This window comes from Salvelinus fontinalis, chromosome 6, assembly GCF_029448725.1.
Source record: "Salvelinus fontinalis isolate EN_2023a chromosome 6, ASM2944872v1, whole genome shotgun sequence".
Lineage (NCBI taxonomy): Eukaryota > Metazoa > Chordata > Actinopteri > Salmoniformes > Salmonidae > Salvelinus > Salvelinus fontinalis.
Genome location: NC_074670.1, coordinates 29,084,054 through 29,111,311, shown reverse-complemented (window position 1 = coordinate 29,111,311; position 27,258 = coordinate 29,084,054). Strand labels below are relative to the sequence as shown.

The 27,258-nt window shown below is 43.0% G+C and overlaps 1 protein-coding gene across 5 annotated transcripts in view; it reads right to left on the bottom strand.

The window, feature by feature from the left end:
• The window catches only part of LOC129857579 (triple functional domain protein-like), a 137,625-nt gene that overhangs the window by 106,097 nt on the left and 4,270 nt on the right, over positions 1–27,258 (bottom strand). For 4 of the 5 annotated variants that reach the window (XM_055925991.1, XM_055925990.1, XM_055925986.1 and 1 more), the window contains exon 2: positions 22,687–22,743. In XM_055925991.1, the coding sequence (XP_055781966.1) occupies positions 22,687–22,743 (57 nt within the window). Of the gene's footprint in view, positions 1–220; positions 577–22,686; positions 22,744–27,258 lie in introns of those variants that run through there. The other variant, XM_055925987.1, reaches the window with a different exon arrangement.

Here is a 27,258-nt window from a genome sequence, read left to right as displayed (position 1 = left end):
TACTTACAGCCAATAACACACAAAGACAGACCACCCGAATGACGTAACGTGGCGCTAACACAGAAAGCATATAAAATAGGTGAATCAAATTCAATCACATTTATTTAGAAAACCCTTCTTGCATCAGCAGTTGTCACAAAGTGCTTATACAGAAGCACAGCCTACAACCCCAAAGAGCAAGCAATGCAGATGAAAGCAAAGGGTATTAGGTTTGACATACCATTCTCTTCAGAAGTTTGACTTTGGTCCGTTAGCGCCAGTCTCCCCTGCGGTCTCCCCTGCTGTCTCCCCCTGTCCCTCAGAAAGCCCATGTAGAGGAAGCGAAAGAGAACTGTGAGTCCTGCCATGACCAGATCAGATCTGAGGTCTCTCTACCAACTGGAGATGACTAAAACCAGTCAAGTAAATTTGGCTCCCAGTCTAGTAGCTGACTGCCTGGAAACTCCACTTAGGAACAACAAGGCTCTACTCTGAGGCCTGTCCAGGGTGGTCGGTCAGTCTGTGGTCAGGCACGTATCTCACTAAGCCATCAGGAATAAATACTGGAGAGGCATAACAGTCCTCTGGAAGAGGGGGAGTCAGGGGGAGTCAGCTGTCTGTCAGAGAGAGAGAGAGAGAGAGAGAGAGAGAGAGAGAGAGAGGAAGAGGGGCTAGGGGGAAAATACTGGCAGTAGTGGTGGGTTGTGAGGTGGCATGACAAAGATGGGTTGTAGGAAGACGGGTGTGGTGGTGAGGTCGGTGCCCACAGCTGCAAAGACATGGCAGCAGCAGCTGTGCCCTCCCGTTCTTAACCCCCCCCACCTTTAACCCACCGATCCATTTCACCAACCCCCACCCCCAAATGCCAACACACCTCTACAGTATCCACAGAGACGCTCCTGCCATCCTGAGTTAGTCAGGTGACCAGGGTGTAAACAGCCTCCGTTGTTTAATTATAACCCCTATTATAACACAGTGGGATTTAGCCTGGCTGCCCTATTCCACTGAGGCGAATCAAACCAGATCATGCCCAGCTCCTCTCACTGCCCCCCTCTCCACTCACAACAGAGAGCCAAACACAGAGCCAGGAGAGAGAGAGAGGGGGAGAGAGAAAGAGAGGAAAGGAGAGAAAGGGAGAGGGAAGAGAGTGAAGAGAAAGGGAGAGAAAGAACACAAGCTGATAGAGAGAGAATGTATAAGGCCTTCACAGAGTCACAGTGCTGCAAACTGGGCAGCACAGCACAGCAGCTGAGGCCAAACGATGGAGGTCAGACAATGGAACCAGTGCAGAACTCAGTGCACTCTGAGAAGCCTATTCATTAGGACATTCTATGAAATGTAGCTTCGATTGTGAGGCGGTAACAAAAGCAACTCAATAAACCAATCGGAATTAAATAACACTCGACAACCAAGCACAGGGGAGAGAAAGGAGATTTCTTTGTGGATGGTTTCCAGACAAATGCAATGACTCTGTAAGAGACATGGTCCTCTGTCTCCAGTGGTCAATAGAGAATGTGCCTTTTTAACGGTCAGTCGTTGGTGCTTTCCTGATGTATTACACTAACAAATACACAACAACAGACTATTTCAACAGCTTATTTCTAAGAGTCAATGTGCACCATGTAGTAGATACACAAGGAGAGAACGCATGATTTTAAAAACGGCTATACAGTAAGCAATATTACCTGTATACAACGGTAATGTCACATCATAACCTTAGCGCATCGTACAGTTAGCCTTGTTAGTGTGCGTCTGAGTGGGCAGCATGGGTTGTAGAAGTTTGCGTTGTGGCCCTGGTGGCCTATCTAATGTCTAATGATGTGTGAGCCAGTCTGTGCTGTTGTGACCATCCCTGTCAGCTCAGCTGCTCTAAGGGAATGAGCAGTTGTCAGGCCAGAGACAGATGGGAGGAGAGATGATAGACGTCACAACTGTACACATGCGCGCGCTATGGACCCAGCCTAAATTCTTCACCACATTCTACAAGTAGGGCCATTAACAGCTAACTTCTGCAGCAGACTCCAGCAGGAAGACCTGGGAGAGTTGATTGTTGGTACAGCATTGCACAGTGCCAGTTAGCTAATGAGCTACATTCATCTGCAGTCCCTTATGCAGGGCAGTATATGTTTTATTTTTATTTCACCTTTATTTAACTAGGCAAGTCAGTTAAGAACAAATTCTTATTTACAATGACAGCCTACACCGGCCAAACCCGAACGACGCTGGGCTAATTGTGCGCCGCCCTATGGGACTACCAATCATGGCCGGTTGTCATACAGCCTGGATTCGAACCAGGGTGTCTGTAGTGACGCCTCTAGCACTGAGATGCAGCACCTTAGACCACTGTGCCACTCGGGAGCCGAGCATCTGATCTGCTCCGTGTTCTTTTTATGCTTGCTGCACTACATGTTTTTAGTGTGAGCCGTCCTATTGTCTTTTGAGGCACCAGCCATTGAGAGGAACCAATAAAGTTGTGTGTGGTGTTCCCTGGGGTGAACTTAAGGAGGAGGAGCGGGAGGAGGAAGAGGGGAGGAGGAGGAGGGAGCGGTAAGAGAGGAGGAGGGAGAGGTAAGAGAGGAGGGAGGGAGGAAAAGGAGGAGAAGTAAAAGTTATTTATTTTCCCTTCTGTACTTTAACTATTTGCACATCATTACAACACCGTATATAAACATAATACGACATTTGAAAAGTCTTTATTCTTTTAGAACTTTTGTTTATAATCTATTTCACTTGCTTTGGCAATGTAAACATATGTTTCCCATGCCAATAAAGCCCCTTAAATTGAATTTGAAATTGAAGTAAGAGGAGTTATTTCCCACTGGACACAGATGTCCGTACACTGCTAAATAGTGTCTACTTTTGACCAGGGCCCCGGGTTCAATGATGTCTGTATTGAACCACAAAAAAAACCTTGGGATTCCCAGAACCCAACCCACATCAGCCATTGTGTAATAAAACACTGGCTGTCAGGGCAGATAGATGAATGCATACACAGTTGTTGTGGACTGACTGGTCTTAGTGAGCTACTGACTGTCTGTCTGTCTGCTGCTCCTCTGTTACATAAGTAGAATGTTAACAACACACACAGGTTGTTTTTCTGGATGAAAAAGGGGCATAGGTGTGGCAGGGGCGTGGCAATGGGCACAGCTGAATTTCCAACACCCCCCATCTTGGAAGTGTTGAGACATTTTAGAATTTTTAAGACAATTTGCTGCAATTCAAACATTTCTCCATGGAGCTGAGGGAATTTGTTGCAGTCTTAAAGCAAATTTGTTGCAATTCTGTGCATTTTTCAATGGAGCTGAGCGAAAATTGTTGCAGTTTTAATTAAAGGGTATTTCCTGCAATTCGAAGCACTTTACAATGGCTAATGCTGTGTTCTTATGCTCAAACATAATAACAAGATCCAAAATGCTAAATTCATTCTATTATATTTTCTACATACTTTATATCTGGTTTCAGTCATTTAAGTTTTTCCATCCAAACTTTTTATTACATTTCTTACACTGTTTGGACGTGTTGCCCAATTTAACACTTAGGCTGCCCACCCAAGGATTACAATGGCAGAAAAATCCCTACACACACACCCCCCTTGGGGTTCAGTCAGCCAATCGTCACAGCGGTGATAGCCCTTGTTGCCGTCTCAGGAGTGAAGGCTTCATCTGACCTGGGTTAAACTGCTGGCTGCAGGATTGTTATCCAATCATGTAGGCTACGATCTCTAGCACCCTGCAATCATTGGTGATGATAGGAGGGGTGGTAGGTGGGAGCTTAAGGAGGTAACATTACTCAGCCAAGAAGACAGCACAGATGAGCTCATTTAGACATGGAGGTTGATAGTTTGACCAGGGCTCTGGTCAAAGCTGTGCACTATATAGAGAATAGGGTGCCATTTGGGACTCAGTACTAGTCTCTGATGGGAGTATTGGCAGCAGCTTTGTTACAGAGATACTAAACCCTGGCTCACATCCTCTCACATTATCTTTATATTTCACTATGTTTTTTTTAATGTTTAAATTTGATTTATTTCACCTTTATTTAATTATATGACATTGGGCCAGTTACCTCTCACCCACCTTATTATAAGACCCTTCACATTGTAAATATGGTACTGGAACTGACTTTAAAAATATATTTCCTGTATATAGTATGCTTAATTACTTACTTTATTGTGTATTTCATATTTCTTATTGTGTTTTTTTCAAGTAATACATTGTTATTGATTATTGTATTGTTGGGTTTTGAGTTTGCAAGAAAGGCATTTCACTGTACTTGTGCATGTGACATTAAAACCTGAAACTTGAGACCAGCTGGGTTCAAATAGTACCCCAAATAGTTTTATTGGTCTCTTTCTGTCAAAAGGATCCTTTGACTACACAATCCATGTCAGATAAAGTGCATGGGTCTAAACAGGGTCAACTTCCGTGCTAGTTCCTGCCCGAGCAATGGAAATAAACCGCTCAACATGGGTCACGTCCCAAATGGATCCCCTTTTCCATATATAGTGCACTAGTTTTGACCGGAGCCCTATGGGGTATTGCACTATATAAGGAATAGGGTTCCGTTTGGGATGTATCCTTGATGTGAACACAGACCAGGAGAAATCCCAATGTCGTGACTGAGGAGGACTACAACATTGACAGCAGTAGAAATGCTTGGCTAAAACACTACCTGCCTAACAGAGAAACCTTCCAAGCCTCACAATAAAAACACCAGTCTGCATCTGCAAAATACTGACACCAGCTAAACATAGTGAAATAAAAAGGTGTGAGAGGATGTGAGCCAGGCTTTTAGTATCTCTGTAACAAAGCTGCTACCAATACTCCCATCAGAGACTAGTACTGGGTCTCAAATGGCACCCTATTCCCAGAGCCCTGGTCAACAGTAGTGCACTATGTAGGGAATATGGTGCCATTTGGGATGCAACCAATGTCAATTCTAATGCAGAATCAAAGACCGGACCCAGCACCCCGCTGCTCATCTCTATGAAACACCCACAGACACATCTTCCATATTCATGTCTTCATTGAATTATATGACATGGGGCCAGTCACCCCTCACCCACCTTATTACCAGACCAGTTGGGTTCAAATAGTATCTGTTATCTTTCAAATCCCTCTTTGAGTGTCTGCCTGGGGTGCCAGATGGGTGTGGTTTGCCCTTTTGGGACTATTTCATTTGTTCCATTGAGCCAGGAAAGCTTAATAAAGTGTAGCTTAAGTATTTGAAAGAAAACATCATTAATTATTTGTAACTTTTTTTTCTTTTTTTTTTCTTTTTTTAAGGTATTTAATATTTTTATTTCTTTTTAAACTGCCTTGTGGGTTAGAGTTTGTAAGTAAGCATTTCACTGTAAGGTTGTATTCGGCGCATGTGACAAATACAATTTGATTTGATTTGAAATTATACTTGGACCCAACTACCTGAGGGGAATGACTGAGAAAGCTCTGCAGGTGTTACTACAGAGGGACAGTTGATAGATGACAGACCATTGAGACATACAGCAGGTAATAGACCCCTAAAGGTAACCCTGTCCCAGACAATGTTTACAGCAGGGTGAGGACTCTCCCTTGGGCAAACTTATGTCAGGCTCGGTAGAACACTAGGCTAAAGAGCAGGCCTGAGTCGATCTAACAAGGCCTGTCAAGCCATTCATTGACCACCACACATACATGAAAAATACCCCAGATGCGTCCCAAATAGGAGCGTTTTCCCATTATAGTGCACTACTTTTGACCAGAGCCCTATGGTGAATAGGGCGCCATTTGGGATGCATCCTGTCTCTCTTATCAGCCGCAAACCAAGCAGATGACCTGGGATAGCAGCTAGCTAGTATACCAGAGGAACAGCCTGAATTCCTGTATTCTAGAAGTAAACAAGACAGTTTTACAATGTCAATGGAATGATGAATTCTCAAAAACAACAGATAACAGTTTTCTCAGCCTCTTTCTGTCAATATAATCATTTGACTAGACAATCCATGTCAGATAAAGTGCATGGGTCTAAACAGGGTCAACTTCCTGCCCGAACAATGGAAATAAAACCTCTCAACATGAGTTTTTCCCAAATGGTGCCCTTTTCCCTATATAGTGCACTAGTTTTGACCAGGGCCCATGTAGTGCAATAGTTTTGATCAGAGCCCATGGGCCCAGGTCAAAAGTACTGCACTATATAGGTAATAGGTAATAGGGTGCCATTTGAGATGCAACCTTGAAGAATAAGAAAGACATCTAGCTAGAAGGAGAGTGTGTGTTCAATCCAAACACCTGCAGGGCTGTGAGTCTGTTAAAACTTTGCTGGTTCCTGTTTACAAGCTTTGGAGTCACAGCTTGCTCCCACAGGAACAACCATGGAGGGCTTTCAATGGTCTACTAGTCTACACACACACACACACACACACACACACACACACACACACACACACACACACACACACACACACACACACACACACACACACACACACACACACACACACACACACACACACACACAGGCGGTAATAGCTGGCTTTTGGACAGTGTTGTTTTTTAAGCCATATAAATAAAACTGCCGCTGGCCAATTGAAAAAAAATCCCACTGTAAAATATATTTTTTATTTTTTTGCCTATTCACTGATGGAAATACCAGTCGATGTATATACATGTACGTATATACTTGTGGCTGCAAGGAGCCAAGGTAAGTTGCTAGCTAGCATTAAACTTTTCTTATAAAAAACAATCAATCTTCACATAATCACTAATTAACTACACATGGTTGATGATATTACTTGGTTAAATAGCTTGTCCTGCGTTGCATATAATCAAAGCGGTGCCTGTTAATTTATCATCGAATCACAGCCAACTTCAACTTCGCCAAACGGATGATGATTTAACAAAAGCACATTCGCGAAAAAAGCACAATCGTTGTACAAATGTACCTAACCATAAACATCAATGCCTTCCTTTAAATCAATACACAGAAGTATATATATTTTTAAACCTGCTTATTTAGTTAAAAGAAATGCATGTTAGCAGGCAATATACTTTTAGCAGGCAATAATATATAATATACTTTTCTTGCGTTCAGTGCAAGCAGAGTCAGGGTATATGCAGCAGTTTGGGCCGCCGGGCTCGTTGTGAACTGTATGAAGACCATTTCTTCCAAACAAAGACCGTAATTAATTTGCCATAATTGTACATAATTATGACATAACATTGAAGGTTGTGCAATGTAACAGCAATATTTAGACTTATGGATGCCACCCGTTCGATAAAATACAGAACGGTTCCGTATTTCACTGAAAGAATAAACGTTTTGTTTTCGAAATGATAGTTTCCAGATTTGACCATATTAATGACCAAAGGCTCGTATTTCTGTGTGTTTATTATAATTAAGTCCATGATTTGATATTTGATAGAGCAGTCTGACTGAGCGGTGGTAGGCAGCAGCAGGCTCATAAGCATTCATAAAAATAACATTTTACTGCGTTTGCCAGCAGCTCTTAGCAATGCTAGAGGCACAGTGCTGTTTATGACTTCAAGCCTACGAACTCCCAAGATTAGGCTGGCAATACTAAAGTGCCTTTAAGAACATCCAATAGTCAAAGTTATATGATGTTTTTGCATCATTTAAACCAAATTGAACATGTTTCATTATTATTTGAGACTAAATAGATTTTATTCATGTATTATATTAAGTTAAAATACAAGTGTTCATTGTTCATTCAGTATTGTTGTAATTGTCATTATTACAAATATATAAAAATCGTCCGATTAATCGGTACCGGATTTTTTGGTCCTCCAATAATCGGTATCGGTATCAGCGTTCAAAAATCATAATCGGTCGACCTTTATTATGAAGCTTACCGGTACTAGTCCCCAGTCATGTGGTGTTTGTTTGCAAGCACACAACAACAAGAGACTGGAGCCTTGGGAGTCACTCACTGTTGGCCAGCCAGGTGATCTAGGTGATCTAGTTGTAGTATGGAATTCACAACTAAAAGATATGTTCTAACTATTAAGTGAACTGTTTAAAAATGTGCAAAATGTTCTGCAGTTGTGCATTTGGTGTTTTAATTAATTAGCTAGTTAGCCATCTATCTAAGTGGTTAGCTTCTTCCAAAATCATGTTTTGCTTGGTAAAAAATAATATTTGTTTTGTGCATGCAGCAAACTGTGAGAAGCATTTTCTAGCTACTTGTATAACTTCATGAGCTGGGATGTCTGTCCTGCAAATACTTTAGGCCAGAGACTCTATAAAATGTTCACAATGCGCTTGTTAGCATCTAGTTAGCATTCTCTATGGGATTGTACATGTACTTTCTAGTAATGCTAACCTTCTTATTTCAATATCGCCCCTTGTGTTCAGTGCCGGTATTACCGAATATCCCGGTTTGCACAAGGTCAGTATGAAGGTATAACAATCTGGATACCGCCCAAGCCTACGGGTGTCTATTTTCGTTACTCGTTATGTTTATCACACACACACACACACAAAGCATGCATATACAAAGCCTATGAGCGGAAAATTGTCAGCGTGAGAGCTGCTGCTACAGATTCTTATACAGCTCATTAGTTGCTGCTGGAGTGAAGCATGTGCTTTTATAAGCCCAATCATTGTGTAAAAATTCTAAATGAGATAGCGTGTTAAAAAAAAACAATTTTGATGGCCACGGGAAAAAACGCTATTATTTTTATTTCTCAACTGGTAATTGAAGCACACTTCCCATTCGCCATTCAAGTGCATAAAGGCAACGGTAGGCAGGCTTCAGCGCATCACACACCCCTTTGCAATGAGCTGGAGGCAGTAACATGTGCATTTTCAAAACATATACTTAAATGTTTGAAACCTGAACGTTTTACTTCCTATTATGAGGCATGTCTTACATTGCTTCAAAGTAAGATCCGACCACAGAAACGTGGTGGCAATTATTTTATAAAGACTTATGCCGTGGAACCAGTAGTCTATTTCTCTCATGTTCGATTGGTTTCAAATCAGCTTTATTTCATTGTCTAGCAGTTAAATTAAAATGTCAAATGTCCAGCACCACATTTTCCTAACGAAAACCCTGACACACACATACAAAAACAAACACAAACACGCAGCTTCTAGCATGAAACAATAACGCCTGTTACTGCCAAATCTTGTTATTTACCAGTACATTCAGAAAGAGTCATGTTATAGAGGCATTTTCGTTCACAGATGCAATCAGTGCTGTTGTTTATCCTTGTCCAGTCAGCACAGTGAGATAGTGATGGATATGGGATCTTGTGTTACTGTGTGTGTGTACTGTATGTCCCTGCGTGTGCGTGTTGAGCATCCAGTGGTGCACAGACCAGCGTTAGTGTTTATGAGCTCATAATATCCCCAGGCAGTGCAAAGACAGCCCCTGCCCTCTCCAGCTCTACCACTGAATAGGCTTTCACTACACTTCTCCCTGTCAAAAAAAACAGCCAGTCCTCTGAATACACAGACTGGACACCAGAGTACATCTCATATGTTTTCCTCTGGATGGAGGGTCACATACTATGTCCCAACACTGTTGTTGTAGAGCTGGAAAGTCAAACACTCCTTTTGTAAACAGTAGCCTTCCAACAACAGCCTCTATCTGGTGGAATATCAGATGGCCACAGCATAACAACAAATACGGAAAACAGCCAGCTAGAGCCACACTATTAGCCATCTGTATGTACTAGTGAGCCTCCTCTTGACTGAGAGTGTGGACATATTTAAAGCACCACAAAATTAGCAAAAGATTGCACAGCTATTTAAATCATTGGCAATTAGATTTTCTTTCTCGGTTCTGCTGCAGATCCTATCCCAAGGATTAATCTGCCAGCTGTTTATTTTGGTTGAGCTGAGAGCTCTCCACTATCTTTAACATTGGAAAACAGGCCATGCAGTGGGAAAGAAGCTGCAGTTCCTAATTGTGGATGTTCTGCTGCTCTTATTTGGCTAATTGTAGGTCTTTTAGAGTTAGGTTTCCATTCAAAAACAGTGCATAACCACATCTGAATGTGTACTCTGACTCCACCCCATCTTTGAATGGAAATAAGACTACAGTACCATAGGGTGGAAAAAGCCTCTCCTTCTCAGTCACAGTGCTAGACAGCCAAGCATGTAAACATTGAATTAAGAAGCTAAATGCAGTGTAAGGGCAGATCGTGCCCCCTTCTTTCCCCAGGGTTTACTATCAAATTCAAACTGTCCTCCTCAATATGGCTGCCTGTCACCAACATCCGGGTAACCAGGCCAAAGAGATCTCAAGAATGCACGTCATGTGAATAATGTGTTTATGTGAGACAGAAAGAATACTGTCCACATTACCATTTTATAACCGTGTTAAAACCGGGTCAAAAGTAGTGCACTATATAGTGAATAGGGTGCCATTTCAGATGCAGCCCAGCGCCTGGTTCCTGCAGTCCGTGGTGCCTCCCTCCCAGTCCAGCAGGTGTCAGTGCACACTGCCCAGTCAGTCACAGTGAGGGCACAGGCACACCAGGCAGCGAGGGAACCAGCCCCAAATCCTCCATCCGGTCTCCACTACCCCCAGGGGGGAGAAAGGAAATTAGGGCACAGCTTAGACGAGAGGTCACCTTCCGTTGATTCTTAATGTTTTATAACAAGTGAACTAATGTTACAACATACTCAGTGGTACGGTAAAGGTCTGCAATTCCAATTCATATTCATTATACTGGTGTTTTCTCTTCCTCACTTACTTGGCTTAAACCTCCCCCATGGCTCTCCACATGGCTTGAATAAAGGGGGTTTATTCATTAGACCTACACACTGTAATTTCTTTATAATAGAGATTAGACGATCAACAGCAGAAAGGCACACTCACATCCTCACTACTAGGGCCTTAATGCTACTTGAGACAACTGACAGGGAAAAGGGACACACCTGCCAGTCTGTCTGTTTAGAGACTAGCGAAGAGCTGACCCAATCCAAGGCTTACTGTAGAGGAGCAAGGTATTCATAGGGCAAAAATATATATTTCAAAGGGGATTCTACATTGAGCATGCTTTTTAGTCAAGGAAAGCCCATAGAACCTAGCCAAAAACACCTCCAAGTAGCATATTCATTTTTATATATATATATTTATTTAACCTTTATTTAACTAGGCAAGTCAGTTAAGAATAAAAACTTATTTACAAGGATGGCCTACCAAAAGGCAAAAGGCCTCCTGTGAGGACGGTGCCTGGGATTAAAAATAAAAATATAGGACAAAACACACATCACGACAAGAGAGACACTACATAAAGAGACCTAAGACAATAACATAACATGGCAGCAACACCAGACAACACAGCATGGTAGCAACACCACACGACAACAACATGGTAGCAACACAACATGGTAGCAGCACAAAACAAGGTACAAACATTATTGGGCACAGACAACAGCACAAAAGGCAAGAAGGTAGAGACAACAATACATCACGCGAAGCAGCCACAACTGTCAGTAAGAGTGTCCATGGCTGAGTCTTTGAATGAAGCAATGGAGATAAAACAGTCCAGTTTGAGTGTTTGTTGCAGCTCATTTCACTCGCTAGCTGCAGCGAACTGAAAAGACGAGTGACCCAGGGATGTTTGTGCTTTGGGGACCTTAACAGAATGTGACTGTCAGAACGGGTGTTGTATTTGGAGGATGAGAGCTGCAGTAGGAATCTCAGATAGGGGGGAGTGAGGCCTAAGAGGGTTTTATAAATAAGCAATAAGCAATAAGCATATGAAGGGTATACAGAGATGACCATTTTACAGAGGAATATAGAGTGCAGTGATGTGTCCTATAAGGAGCATTGAAGTCAAATCTGATGGCCGAATAGTAAAGAACATCTTGCCGCTCGAGAGCACCCTTACCTGCCGATCTATAAATTACGTCTCCGTGATCTAGCATGGGTTGGATGGTCATCTCAATCCGGGTTAGTTTGGCATCTGTGGTGAAAGAGGAGCACCTACGATAGAGGAAACCAAGTCTAGATTTAACTTTAGCCTGCAGCTTTGATATGTGCTGAGAGAAGGACAGTGTACCATCTAGCCATACTCCCAAGTACTTCTATGAGGTGACTATCTCAAGCTCTAAACCCTCAGAGGTAGTAATCACACCAGAGGGGAGAGGGGCATTCTTCTTACCAAACAACATGACCTTTGTTTTGGAAGTGTTCAGAACAAGGTTAAGGGCAGATAAAGCTTGTTGGACAATAAGAAAGCTTTGTTTTAGAGTGTTTAACACAAAATCCAGGGAGGGGCCAGCTGAGTTTAAGACTGTATCATCTGCATATAAATGGATGAGAGATCTTCCTACTGCCTGAGCTATGTTGTTGATGTAAATTGAGAAGAGCGTGGGGCCTAGGATTGAGCCTTGGGGTACTCCCTTGGTGACAGGCAGTGGCTGAGACAGCAGATGTTCTGACTTCATACACTGCACTCTTTGAGAGAGGTAATTAGCAAACCAGGCCAAAGACCCCTCAGAGACACCAATACTCCTTAGCCGGCTCACAAGAATGGAATGGTCTACCTTATCAAAAGCTTTGGCCGTCAATATAAATAGCAGCACAACATTCCTTTGAATCAAGGGCAATGGTGACATCATTGAGGACCTTTAAGGTTGCAGTGACACATCCATAATCTGAGCGGAAACCAGGTTGCATACCAGAGAGAATATTATAGACATCAAGAAAGCCAGTCAGTTGATTATTGTTTTTCCAACACTTTTGATAAACAGGGCAAAATAGAAATTGGCCTATAACAGTTAGGATCAGCTTGCATCCCCAGCATTCCTATGTTCTACCTACCAACCTTTTTTCTATAGTCATCACTGTGTTAGAGACGCATACATATGACAGCCTCTTGAAATATTAAATGTTTTAATGCCAGTGCACTTTTTCTCAACACAAATGTCCATCCTACTTCATTCATTTCCACTGAGGCCTGGCTACATTGCAGAGATCTGAAACAATCCATATTTTTTTTATAAATGTAATTGAAAACATAATTGTGCAGGCCTGTATGTATCTCCTGTTGGAAGAGTCATTACAATTATCTTAAAGATCTGTCAGTTACAAATTCAACCATAACTGTAAATATTCTTACAATCTGTTGAGTCAGACACCCACTCCTTCGCCCTCTGATTCAGGCAGAAGGACATTCACGGTCTGGGTATGTTATCTGGGCCAAACTCAAAACTCCCTCCAAGCCTCTTTATACAGACTAGTTCTGCATAATGGGTTGTGGTGTCCACACCAGATGAGAGCCTTGTGTCGTAGCTAGCAGCCAAGATGCCTTTGGATTACCGTAGCCAAGATAATGGTAATAGTGATGGCATGGTACTGGAGCAGGTCCAAGTCAGAGATTATGACCTCCTCAGACGAGCTGAGCTCTTCCTGTTCAGTTACGCTGTCCTGCCCTTTGGACAGGCTCAGTCTACAGCTATCGCTCCCCCAGAGGGACAAACAAGCCACATCACACCAAATCCTCACAGCACTGTGAGATAAATAAAGCATAACAACTCTAACCCCCCCCCCCCCACCAAAAAAAAAAGACATAGCCTAAGTAACACATCTACAACAATAAACAACAGCTTTGCCCTCATCATGTCTGCAGCAATGAATAAAACATTTTTTAGAAAATAGTCCAAAATAGTTTCTTAGTCATTCAACACATGACCACCCGTTTTTCTCTCAGCTCGGTGACCTAATTTGCCACTAGAGGATGAAATGAAAGGACCAATTATCTACAGTGATCTCTGAAAGGAGAGGAGAGCAGTGGAGGACAAACAGTATCAAGTGTCAGGATGAAAGAAAGACTCCCAACACATGAAGGAGAACATGAAGACTGACCAGACCAAGCCATGTTCCAAACTAAATGACATAGGTCATGTTCAGTAGTGCAGACTGTAGCAAAACGTTTTGAAATGGAAAACTAAAATAAGTGTTTCTTATTGGATAAGTTCAGGTAGTCGTTCCCCTGCTTCCCTCTGTTTAAAAAATGTTCTCCATACTGGAAAGTGACACAATCATATTAGCCTCATGATAACTGAGCTAATCCCATTCTGATGAGCACAGTCAAGGGCAGCAAGCACAACTAAACAGATGAATCATAGAAAAATACATGACAGAAATACATGACAATATCAGAAATAAATAGATTTTCATCCTGTCCTGATTCAGCACTGACTGTCTCCATAAATAGGCCATTGTTTGGTGAAGAAAGAAGAGAGCCTCACTAGCCATGCAACCATCAGGGATGAGAATATCATTCCACAAGGTAGCTACTTACAGAGTCCTATGGAGAGAGTCTGCATGGCCATGTCTCTTCCCTTCTCACACTATTCAGCTCATGAACAAGCCAGGTAGCAGCAGAGAGGAACGACTCTCACTAGAATAGCTTTAGCTCCATGGACTAGGGACCAGTGAGGACCAGTGAGGAAGGATGGTGCTTGCTATCTGCTATCTCTGTGTTCTCCCCAGTGCTCTGTATGAGCATGTCAACAGGCCCCTGTGCTAAGAGCTTTGGAATAGAACCAGCCAAACCCCATCCAGCTTCCTTTACATTACAGTCAGTGCAATACCACCACCTCCTACCAACCCAATCTCTGGACCATGAGAGCTATCTCTGCCTCCCTATTGGTTGGTGTGGGGGAGGAGGGCCCTTCCAGAGGCTGATGATGGGAGTGTGATGGACTAGAACCTCTCTCTCACATGCATCAGTGCTCTCTAGCAACAGAACCGGCAGTGCTCTCTCTGAGGTTGTGTCTCGTCCCTAGTCCGTCCTCCGAGGTGTATGTGCGTGCATGAATGTGTGTGTGTGTGAGAGGGGTTACGTCTCCCCCCTGAGGGCACTGCCTGCCGTCAGGCTGTGTTTTGTCATTCTCTAGGCAGGCTAGGCTGAGTGCTGCTGCCTGTGAACTGACTGACTCTGGGAGGGACATTGGGGCCATGGACACAACAGCAGAGGTCTGGACAGGTGGCTTAAACACCAGAAATGACCGCCAGACACTGTGTGTCCCAAATGGCATGCTATTCCCTTTATAGTGCATTACTACACTCACTCTCTCTCGACTACAAAGTACTGTGAAAGGTGTGTTATGTTGTAACTTGTAACAACTGTAAGCCAGTACATTAACTTCAGCTAGATCCAGCTTTCCTGAAACAATGTTCCTTTTGGCAGCGCACCACATTAACTCATCTACAGTAATCCATTCATACTGACCACATTGCACTAAAGAGTCAAATCCACAGGTAACAAACTAATCCAGAGGAAGTGGTAACCTAGTAACATGGATGTGTTTTGGGTAAACTAATAATACACAGGTTGAGGTTGCTGTGGCTGGAATGAGGTGTGATGATGAGTTGCCTTTCCTGACACCCAGGGTTAGCCTGGTGAAACCAGACTGAAACAGTGGATAATGCATTGTTCAGTCTGGTTGAACCAGGCTAACACAGAGAAAGTGAGAAAATGAGCAGAGGCTCAGCGGCAGGGTGTATTAATAGGCGACCTGGATCACTACCATGCTGCCTCTCTGTCGCCCTGCCAGGACGCTGAGTCTGATCTGAGACCAGTCCGTGTTTGTCTATATCAATTCATCAACATACCAGGACTACAGTCTCAATCTGCAATAATGGACGTTTGAACCACAGCTAGGCCTGTGTTGTCTCTGTCTAAAAAGACTGTTGGTTTCTTGTCATTTGATTACTTATAATATATATATATATAAGGCTCAGTGCAGTCAAATACTTTTCCTGTGTTTTATATATATTTCCACACTATGAGGTTGGAATAATACTGTGAAATTAAAAAATATATAATAATGCCATTTTATTGTAATAGCTATTTAAAAAGACCGCTGGAGTTATGTTAGTTAGTTAATAGACTGCTGCGTCGAGGCTGCCTATTCCTTTATGACATTAGGTGATGCCTAATGCTGTCCGAAATATGGATGTGAGCTTTCTAAATCCATTAGCTCGATGAGAAGGTAGTAAATTATTGTGCTTTCACTGTCAGTTTTGATTTGCAGTTTCGCTGCTGTAGCTAGCTGTAGCTAAATGCTGTAACAGGCTCTGCTAGCTGGCGCTGACTGGGTCTTTCTCAATATTTGCCACATGGGCTTTATTCACATTCTAATTCTGCAGATGAAACTCAGAACTATCCTTAGTCCTGTTCGAACCACACAGTGTGGTTCGTCCTCCCGTTGGATCTCGCTGTCTGAATAATAATAACCATGGCCTCCAGACTGGCGTAGTGGTCTAAGGCAGTGCTAGCTGTGCCACTAGAGATTCTGGGTTCGAGTCCAGGCTCTGTCGCAGCCTGACACGACCGGGAGACCCATGGGGCGGCACACAATTGGCCCAGCGTCGTCCGGGTTAGGGGAGGCTTTGGCCTGTGGCGGGCCAGGTGCACGGTGTTTCCTCCGACACACTGGTGCGGCTGGCTTCCGGGTTGGATGGGCATTGTGTCAAGAAGCAGTGTGGTTTGGTTGGGTTGTGTTTCGGAGGACGCATGGCTCTTGACCTTTGCCTCTCCCGAGTCCGTACGGGAGTTGCAGCGATAAGACAAGACTGTAACTACCAATTGGATATCATGAAATTGGAGAGAAAAAAACGGAGTAAAATAATAATAACCATGGACATGGCTACAAGGCTCAAACAGTCTGACAGATCCTGATTCCCGCCAGCCTCCCAAGCCTTGGACTGTTTTAACCAGAGAAGGAATATGGGTTTGTGAAATTCCAATAAAAATACTGTTACAAAACCAGAGAAGGAAGTGGTTTCTGGAGCTCATTTGATATTCTGTTACACTCTGCTCCATAGAGAGAGGCCAGGGTAGGGAGGAACTAAGGGAGGGGAGCTGGGTTGAGGTGGTGACACTTCAGCTTTCATTACTGCTCATGAATTATTTCCATGTCCCTTGCGTATGAAGACGCACGGAGGCAATTAAGGAGTGGGAACGGAGAGACAAGCAAGCAACTGCTCACAGGCAGCGGCCCGGAAGCGGAAGAGGAGGGAGGAGGAGAGTGGAGGCATGTTAACTTAACAATTAGCATTAAGACTGGTTGTAATGGAGTAAACAGCACTGTTACAGAAGGTGGGCTGTGGGATTGGGTTTGTTGTGTTGTGCTGAAGGCAGAAGAGACAGGGGGACAGGTGGGCAGGCAGACAGGGAGGGACAGGGGAGCAGGGTCGAGGCATCATACAGGTTGTCACCGCCTCCTACTGTTAGGGGCCAGGGGGTGTAGAGGCGTAGGGAATGGCAGAGTGGGGCCAAGTGGACCCCTGTGGTATATGACATGGAGACAGCTGTGCTGGGTCATGCAGTCAGGGGAGTAAGGGAGAGTAAATGCGAGAGCAGTGAGCAGCCTCTAACAGGATCATCATGAGGTGCTGGGCTTATAATGGTACAGCTTGGATCCTCACAGCAACGGTAGAGTTTCATCAACAGCATCATCTTCAGCTAAGGATGACAGCAGAGGAGGTTAAAACAGATGATAAAAGACTAAAAAGGAGGAGACAGAAAGAGATTATATATATATATATATATAGAGAGAGAGAGAGAGAGAGAGAGAGCGAGAGAGAGAGAGATACAGTTGAAGTCGGAAGTTTACATACACCTTAGCCAAATACATTTAAACTCCGTTTTTCACAAATCCTGACATTTAATCCTAGTAAAAAGTCCCTGTTTTAGATCAGTTAGAATCACCACTTTATTTAAGAATGTGAAATGTCAGAATAATAGTAGAGAGAATGATTTATTTCAGCTTTTATTTATTTCATCACATTCCCAGTGGGTCAGAAGTTTACATACACTCAATTAGTATTTGGTAGCATTGCCTTAAATTGTTTAACTTGGGTCAACCGTGTCGGGTAGCTCTCCACAAGCTTCCCACAATAAATTGGGTGGATTTTTGGCCCATTCCTCCTGGCAGAGCTGATGTAACTGAGTCAGGATTGTAGGCCTCCTTATTCGCACACGCTTTTTCAGTTCTGCCCACAAATTTTCTATAGGATTGAGGTCAGGGCTTTGGGATGGCCACTCCAATACCTTGACTTTGTTGTCCTTAAGCCATTTTGCCACAACTTTGGAAGTATACTTGGGGTCATTGTCCATTTGGAAGACCCATTTGCGACCAAGCTTTAACTTCCTGACTGATGTCCTGAGATGTTGCGTCAATATATCCACATAATTTTCCTCCTCATGATGCCATATATTTTGCGAAGTGCACCAGTCCCTCCTGCAGCAAATTACCTCCACAACATGATGCTGTCACCCTCGTGCTTCACGGTTGGGATGGTGTTCTTCGGATTGCAAGCCTCCCCCTTTTTCCTCCAAACATAACGATTGTCATTATGGCCAAACAGTTCTATTTTTGTTTCATCAGACCAGAGGACATTTCTCCAAAAAGTACAATCTTTGTCCCCATGTGCAGTTGCAAACCATAGTCTGGCTTTTTTATTTTGGAGCAGTGGCTTCTTCCTTGCTGAGCAACCTTTCAGGTGACGTCAATATAGGACTCGTTTTACTGTGGATATAGATACTTTTGTACCTGTTTCCTCCAGCATCTTCACAAAGTCCTTTGCTGTTGTTCTGGGATTGATTTGCACTTTTCACACCAAAGTACGTTCATCTCTAGGAGACAGAACGCGTCTCCTTCCTGAGCGGTATGACAGCTGCGTGGTCCCATGGTGTTTATACTTGCGTACAATTGTTTTTACAGATGAACGTGGTACCTTCAGGCGTTTGGAAATTGCTCCCAAGGATGAACCAGACTTGTGGATGTCAACATTTTTTTTTCTGAGGTCTTGGCTGATTTCTTTTGATTTTCCCATGATGTCAAGCAAAGAGGCACTGAGTTTGAAGGTAGACCTTGAAATACATCCACAGGTACACCTCCAATTGACTCAGATGCTGTCAATTAGCCTATCAGAAGATTATAAAGCCATGACATAATTTCTGGAATTTTCCAAGCTGTTTAAAGACACAGTCAACTTCATGTATGTAAACTTCCCACTGGAATTGTGATACAGTGAATTATAAGTGAAATAATCTGTCTGTAAACAATTGTTGGAAAAATGACTTGTGTCATGCACAAAGTAGAAATTTGTGGAGTGATTGAAAAACAAGTTTTAATGACTCCAACCTAAGTGTATGTAAACTTCCGACTTCAACAGTGTATATATATATATAAATATATATATATATATATAGCATTTCGATTACTAGTGCAAATTTATGCAAATATATATATATATATATATATATATATATATAGAGGGAGATATATACTGTATATATCATCTTTGCACTAGTAATCGAAATGCTTTTCTGTTCAGAATAGCTGTACTCTGTAATTGAAAATGCTGTTGTGAGCTCACATGCTATGCAGCCCAGGCAGGACCTCAACAGTGTTGTCATAGACATATGGGGCACATGACCACCAGGCCTGCAGGCGGAGGGTGGGACTAAGTCAATTACTGGGTAACACTACTTCCCTCTTCCCTCCCCCACCACCACATCACTCTACCACTGTCTGTAGCATGCAGCCCTCCCTGGAGAATGAACACTGCTGACAGCTAGGGCCTATCAGGGATATATGGAGAATTATATAGGGCAATATACAGTATAGTGTGATATATATCATTATTATACAGTGCAATATAAATATTAATGTCTTCACGACACTGGTAGCTCAAGAGGCAATACCAAGGTACCCATTGAGATGGGATGATAATCTGCTAAGGGTCATCTATTGTGCTATTTATCAATAGGAGTCATCCCGAGTGGCGCAGCAGTCAAAGGCACTGCATCTCAGTGCAAGAGGTGTCGCTACAGTCCCTGGTTTGAATCCAGGCTGTATCACATCCGGCCATGATTGGGAGTCCCATAGGGCGGCGCACAATTGGCCCAGTGTTTGGCAGGGGTAGGCCCTCATTGTAAATAAGAATTTGTTCTTAACTGACTTGCCGAGTTAAAAAAAAAATTACCTTTGGTGATTTGTGCTGCACTTAAAGACTCTTCTGCATTATTATTATAATGTAATAGAGCATTATAATCAGTTATTTGTTGATGCTATTTTCCATATTACAAAAGCTTATCATTTTCTAAATGACATATTATGTATATTGTGGGCAAGTTTAAGTAAAAGATCTATGCGGCTTTTGCAGCATGTCTTGCTGAGTGTGGTGACACTGACAAACCGTCGTCCAGGACATTTATCTGGATGCAAACAGAGAACCAAGCTGTACTGCTGCTGTATAAAATCAGACATTTATGGAAATAGGGTTCTCCACCTGCTGTACATCGCTCCCTGCCGCGTAGCAGAGAACAGTGAACACACTCTGGACTCATTCTGTGTGTAAACACGAGACTTAATGGTCCTCAAAGGGATTTCCTGGAATTGCTCTCAGAATAAAGATGGCAGCCAGAGATGTGTCTCTGTTCTTACTATAGGGGATCCTAAAGTCCTGCTGCGCCATCTGAGATGCATTTGGCTGTATATATGTTTAATGACAATAGACCATGGGCAAATGGTTCACAGAGTAAATGTCTATTGTTGCTACTCACTTCCTACTGTATGATCGTATTCATCTCAGTAATACAGTCTGAGGGAGTGTGTGAGCGTGAGCTAGCAAGCCTCTCCTCTCCTCCTGCTTTCAACAGACATGAAAGGAGTGCTCTCATGTTTTAATGCATGGCCTATCCTAGCCCTCCTAGCAAAGTCCTCCTAGCCCAGCCCTCCTAGCACAACCGTCCTAGCCCAGCCCTCCTAGCACAACCGTCCTAGCCCAGCCCTCCTAGTCCTCGCTTCTAGCCCAGACCTCCTAGCCCAGCTCAGCCCTCCTAACCCAGCCCTCCTAACCCAGCCCTCCTATCCCAACCCCCCTCCTATCCCAACCCTCCTGACCCAGCCCTCCTATCCTATGCCTCCTATCCTAGTCCTCCTTGCCCAGCCCTCCTAGCCTAGCCCTCCTATCCTAGCCCTCCTAGCCCAGCCCTCCTAGCCTAGCCCTCCTAGCCTAGTCCTCCTAGCCTAGCCCTCCTAGCCCAGCCCTCCTAGCCTAGCCCTCCTAGCCTAGTCCTCCTAGCCTAGCCCTCCTAGCCCAGCCCTCCTAGCCCAGCCCTCTTAGCCCAGCCCTCCCATACCTCCCATCCCAGCCCTGTCACCATAGCAGGTCTGATCTCTACTGACAGCACAGGCAGAGGTTTTGCAGCGTCCAAAGACAGGCCCTCCTCTGGAGAGCAGAGAGACATTTTTGTGTGTGTGTGCCTCTGTCTCTCCCACAGGAACACAGAACAGAACAGAGCAGAACTGTTCTTACTAATCCTGATCCACAGCAAGCCCCAATTAAGGGAGAGACAGTTCTATGTTCTGCTGGGAGATTATAGTAAGGTGTAGCCTATACACTTCAATCACACACAATCTTACACTTTCTGTTCTGCTAAGATCTTCCAAAGAAAAATGCATTGCTATCAGTATGAAAGACAGAAAAAGAATGACCATAATGCTTGCCTGAAAGACATACTGATGTTATGTATTAGACTGATACAACCATATCAATATGGAAAGAGAATTGTAATTTGTTCACAAGAACATGACACCTAGCGCACACGGTAGATTTTGGCCACCAGCAAAAGGTAAGCTAAAATAATCATGACATAACATAGCCTACTTCTCCTAACTACGTAGCATTCAAAATATCCAAAGGGAATTTTCAGCAGATAGAAAAATGTTTGGTCAACTTTATTGAATAATTCACACATAAACCGTTTTCCCCTCTAGCCAACACAGACCATCTTTAGTAACAGCAGAGTCAGCAAATATCCTCATTGAAACTCATTATTAACCCTATATAATTAACTTGGCAGCTGAAACACCTGCAAATGAATGTGCAGCATCTAACAGGTTCGTCATAGTAGATACAAATGTGTTAAATACTTCACTTCACCTAACAGAATGTGGAAAACAGAATATGCTACGGATCAGTAACCAATCCGTCTAGGTGTGAAGTTTGGACAGTGTGTTTTTAAACACAGGCCTTCTGAACATAAATAACATAAAGAACACAGAGACCGTGATGGCATTCAGTTAGTAAGCAGGTGACAGTCTGGTTGACCACGTGCCAACTAGTCAAGTGCGGTGAAGTGTAGCCGTGTCTGTGTGTGTGTCTGCGTGTGTCACCTTGTGTCACCTAGTTGAGAAATAAGCAGGTCAGTGACCAGTTAGCCATGAAGAATGTCACAGGTGAAAACTCTATACTACATGAACCTTCAAGACTCCATGTAGAGCCTAATAGGAAATGACTACACACAAGAAAGCATCCATGATGGAAAAAATACACCGGTAGGCTCTGATGGCACTGAGTCAGTGATGAGGACCTTCAGTTAAACCAGACCCTCTGTACTTAACTTTCACTCTCAATCAGTTGGGGTGCACTAAGAGCAGGTCACTGGCAACAGCAGCCATGTAATATACTATATATAATAGCTGTGTACAGTATACCCATGTACCCAAGCAGAGAGATAAGGGGAGCTCAAATGAGAGGTAATTTAATCTCTCTCTCTTAACGAGATATGATAGGATCGGTTTCTGTTTCTTCCCCAAACCTGACCACAAACAGGCATAAACAGATATCTGAGAGGGTATCCCAAAGCAAGATGCCACGTCATACGCGTAGCACAATTATACAATACATTCCGCAGACAAAGCAAAAGAATGAAGTAAATAAATTACCTGCGTGTTGACAGGGTCCGTCCAGTTTGGGCTCACATTTTGAAAGAGGGAGAGAATCTAGAAAAATTAAGATGAAAAAAGAATAGTCAGCGAATGAACATAGTGGCCTGGCTTTGAGAATCTCTTCCGACCTTGAGCATGTGATTATTGCCTGCAGATGAGAGGACAAGGAAGAGCTGCTTTGATCCCAGTATCTGGCTAGTCAAAGACATGAAACAGCATGAAACATGGGTTGTGTCACAAATGGCACCCTATTCCCAATACAACAGTAGTGCATTATACAGGGAATAGGGTACCATTTGCATTTGGGACGCACACAGAATTGAACATGAAGCCACCAAATGACTTACAGCTGACAAACTGGTTCAGGAATGAATCATGATATAGAACCCCTGAGCGGGAATCTGCAGATCTTTCTACCGCCACCCGCCTGACAAAAATGATATCTTTGAAGCCGGAATGCTGGATAATTCACCTGGAGTCATTAAAGTTAAACACAGTCTGTCATCGTCTGCTCTGATTTTTACAGTGGCACATTACAGTGCGTTAAGTGAGGCTTTCTCTTCATTCTGACAGACTGACTCACTTCTACGTCTATGGCAGTACTGTGGTGTTGTGGGCTGTTGGCAGTACAGCCCTGTTTTCTTTCTGGGTCATTCATCTATCAGTGGCACGGGATAGCTACAGCTTAGCTCTACTTTGCCTGCTTCTCAAAAGACAAACCAGCATATGCTGCTGCTAGGGATTAAATGGGCGGCGAACTGCAGTGGCTGTTCGATGTTAACAGCATTGTGGATTTTATGTTAGGCTATACTAAGGTCACAATTAAAGTGTCTCGAAGACATGTGATGGGGAATTCACATGATGATGATCCGATTGAAACCTCCCCCATCCACCCCCCAAAAAACGTGCCTTTCTTGAACTAACACTTATTTATTAAATGTACTTACTATGACTGTGATTATGTGGTTGTCTAGCTATCTTCAGGTGAATGCACGAACTGTAAGTCACTCTGGATAAGAGTGTCTGCTAAATGACTGAAATGTAAAAATTGTAATGTAAATATAGACTAGAGTGTCCCCTGCTGTAAGACGAAGCCTTAGGCTTTGTAACTGACATCCTACATTGTATCTCTGCTATCCTACTCTTGCCTATTCACCTAGGGGTTTTCTAACATGGAAATGGCTATGAGTTACAGTCAGTTACATGTCTAACTATCCAGGGTATGACATCTAAAAGTGGACCAAAACGATGTCTCTCATACAAACAAACACCAACTTGAACGGGGTGAATGAGATAGACAATATTGTCTATGTGGATTTTAGTTTAGTTTGCTTGTTTTTATACAAATCTGAGCAGCGGCGGGTGATCTATTTCAACCAGGCGACCACTGGCAGAGTGCAGCACCAGGAGGATCTAAAGATGTTAGTGTCTTCAAAGGGGAGAGGATGTTTCGCTCCGTGTGGAGTTCCTGTTTGACAAGCTGTGCACAGCTGTTCACTGAAGACAAGCACAGGGAGGGCACACAGCTGCAACCACACCACACCAAACATCCCCTAGCTCAGTCCCACTATGGGCCATGCTGCTTTGATTCCCAAACTGAGCCCTGTCTGTGTGTGTGTATATGTACGTGTGCGTGGATGTGTACGTGTGCGTGTGCGTGCCGCAACCTCATTAAAAAGAGGAAAGGCATGTTCTCAAAACATAAAGGCTTTTAATAGTATATGATTTTTAATATACCGTCCTGCATGAACGACGGGAAGGATTAAAATGCGCTTGTGTGTGTGTGTGTGTGTGTGTGTGTGTGTGTGTGTGTGTGTGTGTGTGTGTGTGTGTGTGCGTCTGAGTTTATTATTACCATCAGAGAGAAGAGGGGTGTTAATACATAAGCTCAGAAACACATAAAACCCTGCTGCTCTGTTTGATATAACAGCTAGTCTCTGAGAGGGACACAGACAGGAAGGCAGGCCGGCAGACAGACACCTAGGAGGCCAGGGTTCTGAGATGAGATGCCCTGATTCCAGACGCCTTGTGTCTGGTAGGGTATGTGTGTCTGGTAGGGTGTGTGTGTCTGGTAGGGTGTGGGTGGCTGAGGTTTTCTGATGGATAGGAAATCCTCTCTTATCAGATGAGGGATTTCAAGGAGACACACAGGCAGGCTCAGCCCAAAGCCACTCTTCTTCTTCATGGCCCACAATCCCTTTTCTTTCCTTCCTTCCTGGCCCCCAGGCAACGTGGGTGGCAGGCTGAGGCTGCTGTGATTGATACCTCTATATTCCTGACTGAATTAAGCCATCCCTTAGGCTAGTTATCGACTTCACTCTGCATTCTCAATTCCTACTTATTGACATTGACGGTTATCTGTATGCAAATCGGGACTATTTAAATGGGAAATTAATGTTATTAAAGGGATAGTTCACCCAAATGACATATTGGTTTCCTTACCCTGTAAGCAATGACTTTAAGCTCTGCAAGCGTTAGTGTTTTATTTTATTAGGATCTCTTTTAATCCTCACTTGGACTAATCTTCCAAGAGTCCTTAAACATTAAAATACAATTTACAATACAATCACATTTAACAAACTGTTATAAACAACAGACATAATACACTGCCATATTGACCAGATAAATAATCTAACAGTCTTAAAAGATAGATTGGTTTGTTCATCTACCATAGTCCTGCACAACCTTGCAATTTGTTATATTTAAGTGGTTCTTGTTACAAGTAATACAAGTATTGTATGAATTTATAAATTGAAAGGTTTCTGGTTGGCTAGATAAATTATTCAATTTCTTTATTACTCTGATTCGAAATGTTATTTTGCCTATTTCTCTTCTCTGCCGAGATAAGACATAGATGGGGGACAATCTATTTCTTGTAATGACTGAATGTCTGTCTCTTACCAACTGAATACTGTGTATGTGTTCGGCTGTTTTAAGTGGTGTACTTTGTAAAATAAAATAAGCATTTGTTTTTCAATTATCTTGTTGATTGATGACCACCCAAGACCATTGTATATGACTACAAGAGAAGTATCATATCTCCACCCTAAAACAATCCTTGTTGCTTTGTTCTGTGCAATCTGCATCCTCCTAATCTCACTTTCTGATGAATTTCCCCAGATCACAGAACAGTAGTTCACCTGACTCCCAATTCATGCTTGGGTTGTTTGCTTAAGAATCTTTCCTGGTAAATACTTTGCTATTCTTCTGATCATGCAAGCAGTTTTAACGATTTTCTTTAGATTTCTTCCACACAATTTATATAGGCCTACAGATTATAGGCCTACAGCATAGGCCTACAGTTTATGATCTATACTACAGAATTGTGCACCGATTGCTGCTTTGAGTGAGATGTGGCCTTATCTAGTTCTGTGGGTCAGTGAAAAGCCTAGTATCTCTAACTAATCTATACTATAAATGCCATGGATCTCATAAAAGACACTAAGCAGGCTGCTTTATAAACAGCTCTACAATAAACAAATCCATAACAGTCAAGCAGCACTAAAACATCTGCTGTCCATTGTGAGCATACAGTGGACTCGCTGAAGAGAGGAGGAGGGAAACCAAACCACCGAAGTGAGTCTGGGCAAAACAGAACAGCTCCAGTCAAAAGCTCTTCTTTTTCCAATTATGAGGAGGATGGAATGATGGCGACTGGGCTGAGGCTGTCTCATGGTGCAATGCCACTCTGGGCTGATTGCCTCTACTCCACTAGAAGCAACTGCCAATTACTTTGCGATAGAACGCAAGAGGATTCTTTCTGACTGTAGAATATGTATAAAATCAAGCCATGATGGTCTACTCCACCCTGACTTTAGCCTTTACTACTCTATCATTTGCAGAGGTGTTTTTTCTGTTCTTCCTTTCGTTCACTCTCTTTCTCTCGCTCCCTCTCTCTCTCGCTCCCTCTCTCTCTCTCCCCTTCTCCCTCTCTTATGAAGTGAATTGATTCTGGAGCATCTGATCCCTACTACACTACACCATTATTAATGACACAGCTAAGAAGACTTTAGCTGGGTCAAGTCTGTTCCTCAGCAGCAGCCAGTAGACATTTTATTACATAACACTTAGGTTTCCACTTCGATAAGCATGATCACACTGGGTGATAACGCTGGATCACAGGCAGTACAACAATTTGGCTCACATTACTGGCCAGTCTAATTAGGCCTAGTCGTAATCTCATTTTTCATTCCTAAACGGACAAAGACATTTTGAATTTTCATGCCCAACAGTTGATGGTAAATAGATGATAACTGTGACGTTTCAATGGTATAATATCACCACTAGAAAGCAAGTCATGTTTAAATGGAATGGGTACATAAGAAATTAGTAAAGGGGCTTTTCTAAAGATCCAATCAAATGAAAGTAATTGGTAAACCTCAGCCTGCTCTGAGCTGGATAGTGGAACAATCATGTACACAGAATATATCCTGATTTATACCGTTGCCAATGTAACGGCCGTCCTCTCACAAGAACAACCCCACTGTGTAATATGGTAAATGGTCAAAGCAAGGCTGCTATGTGGTGGAAAATGGCGCCTGACTACGGTATTTGATACAGGACAAAAAT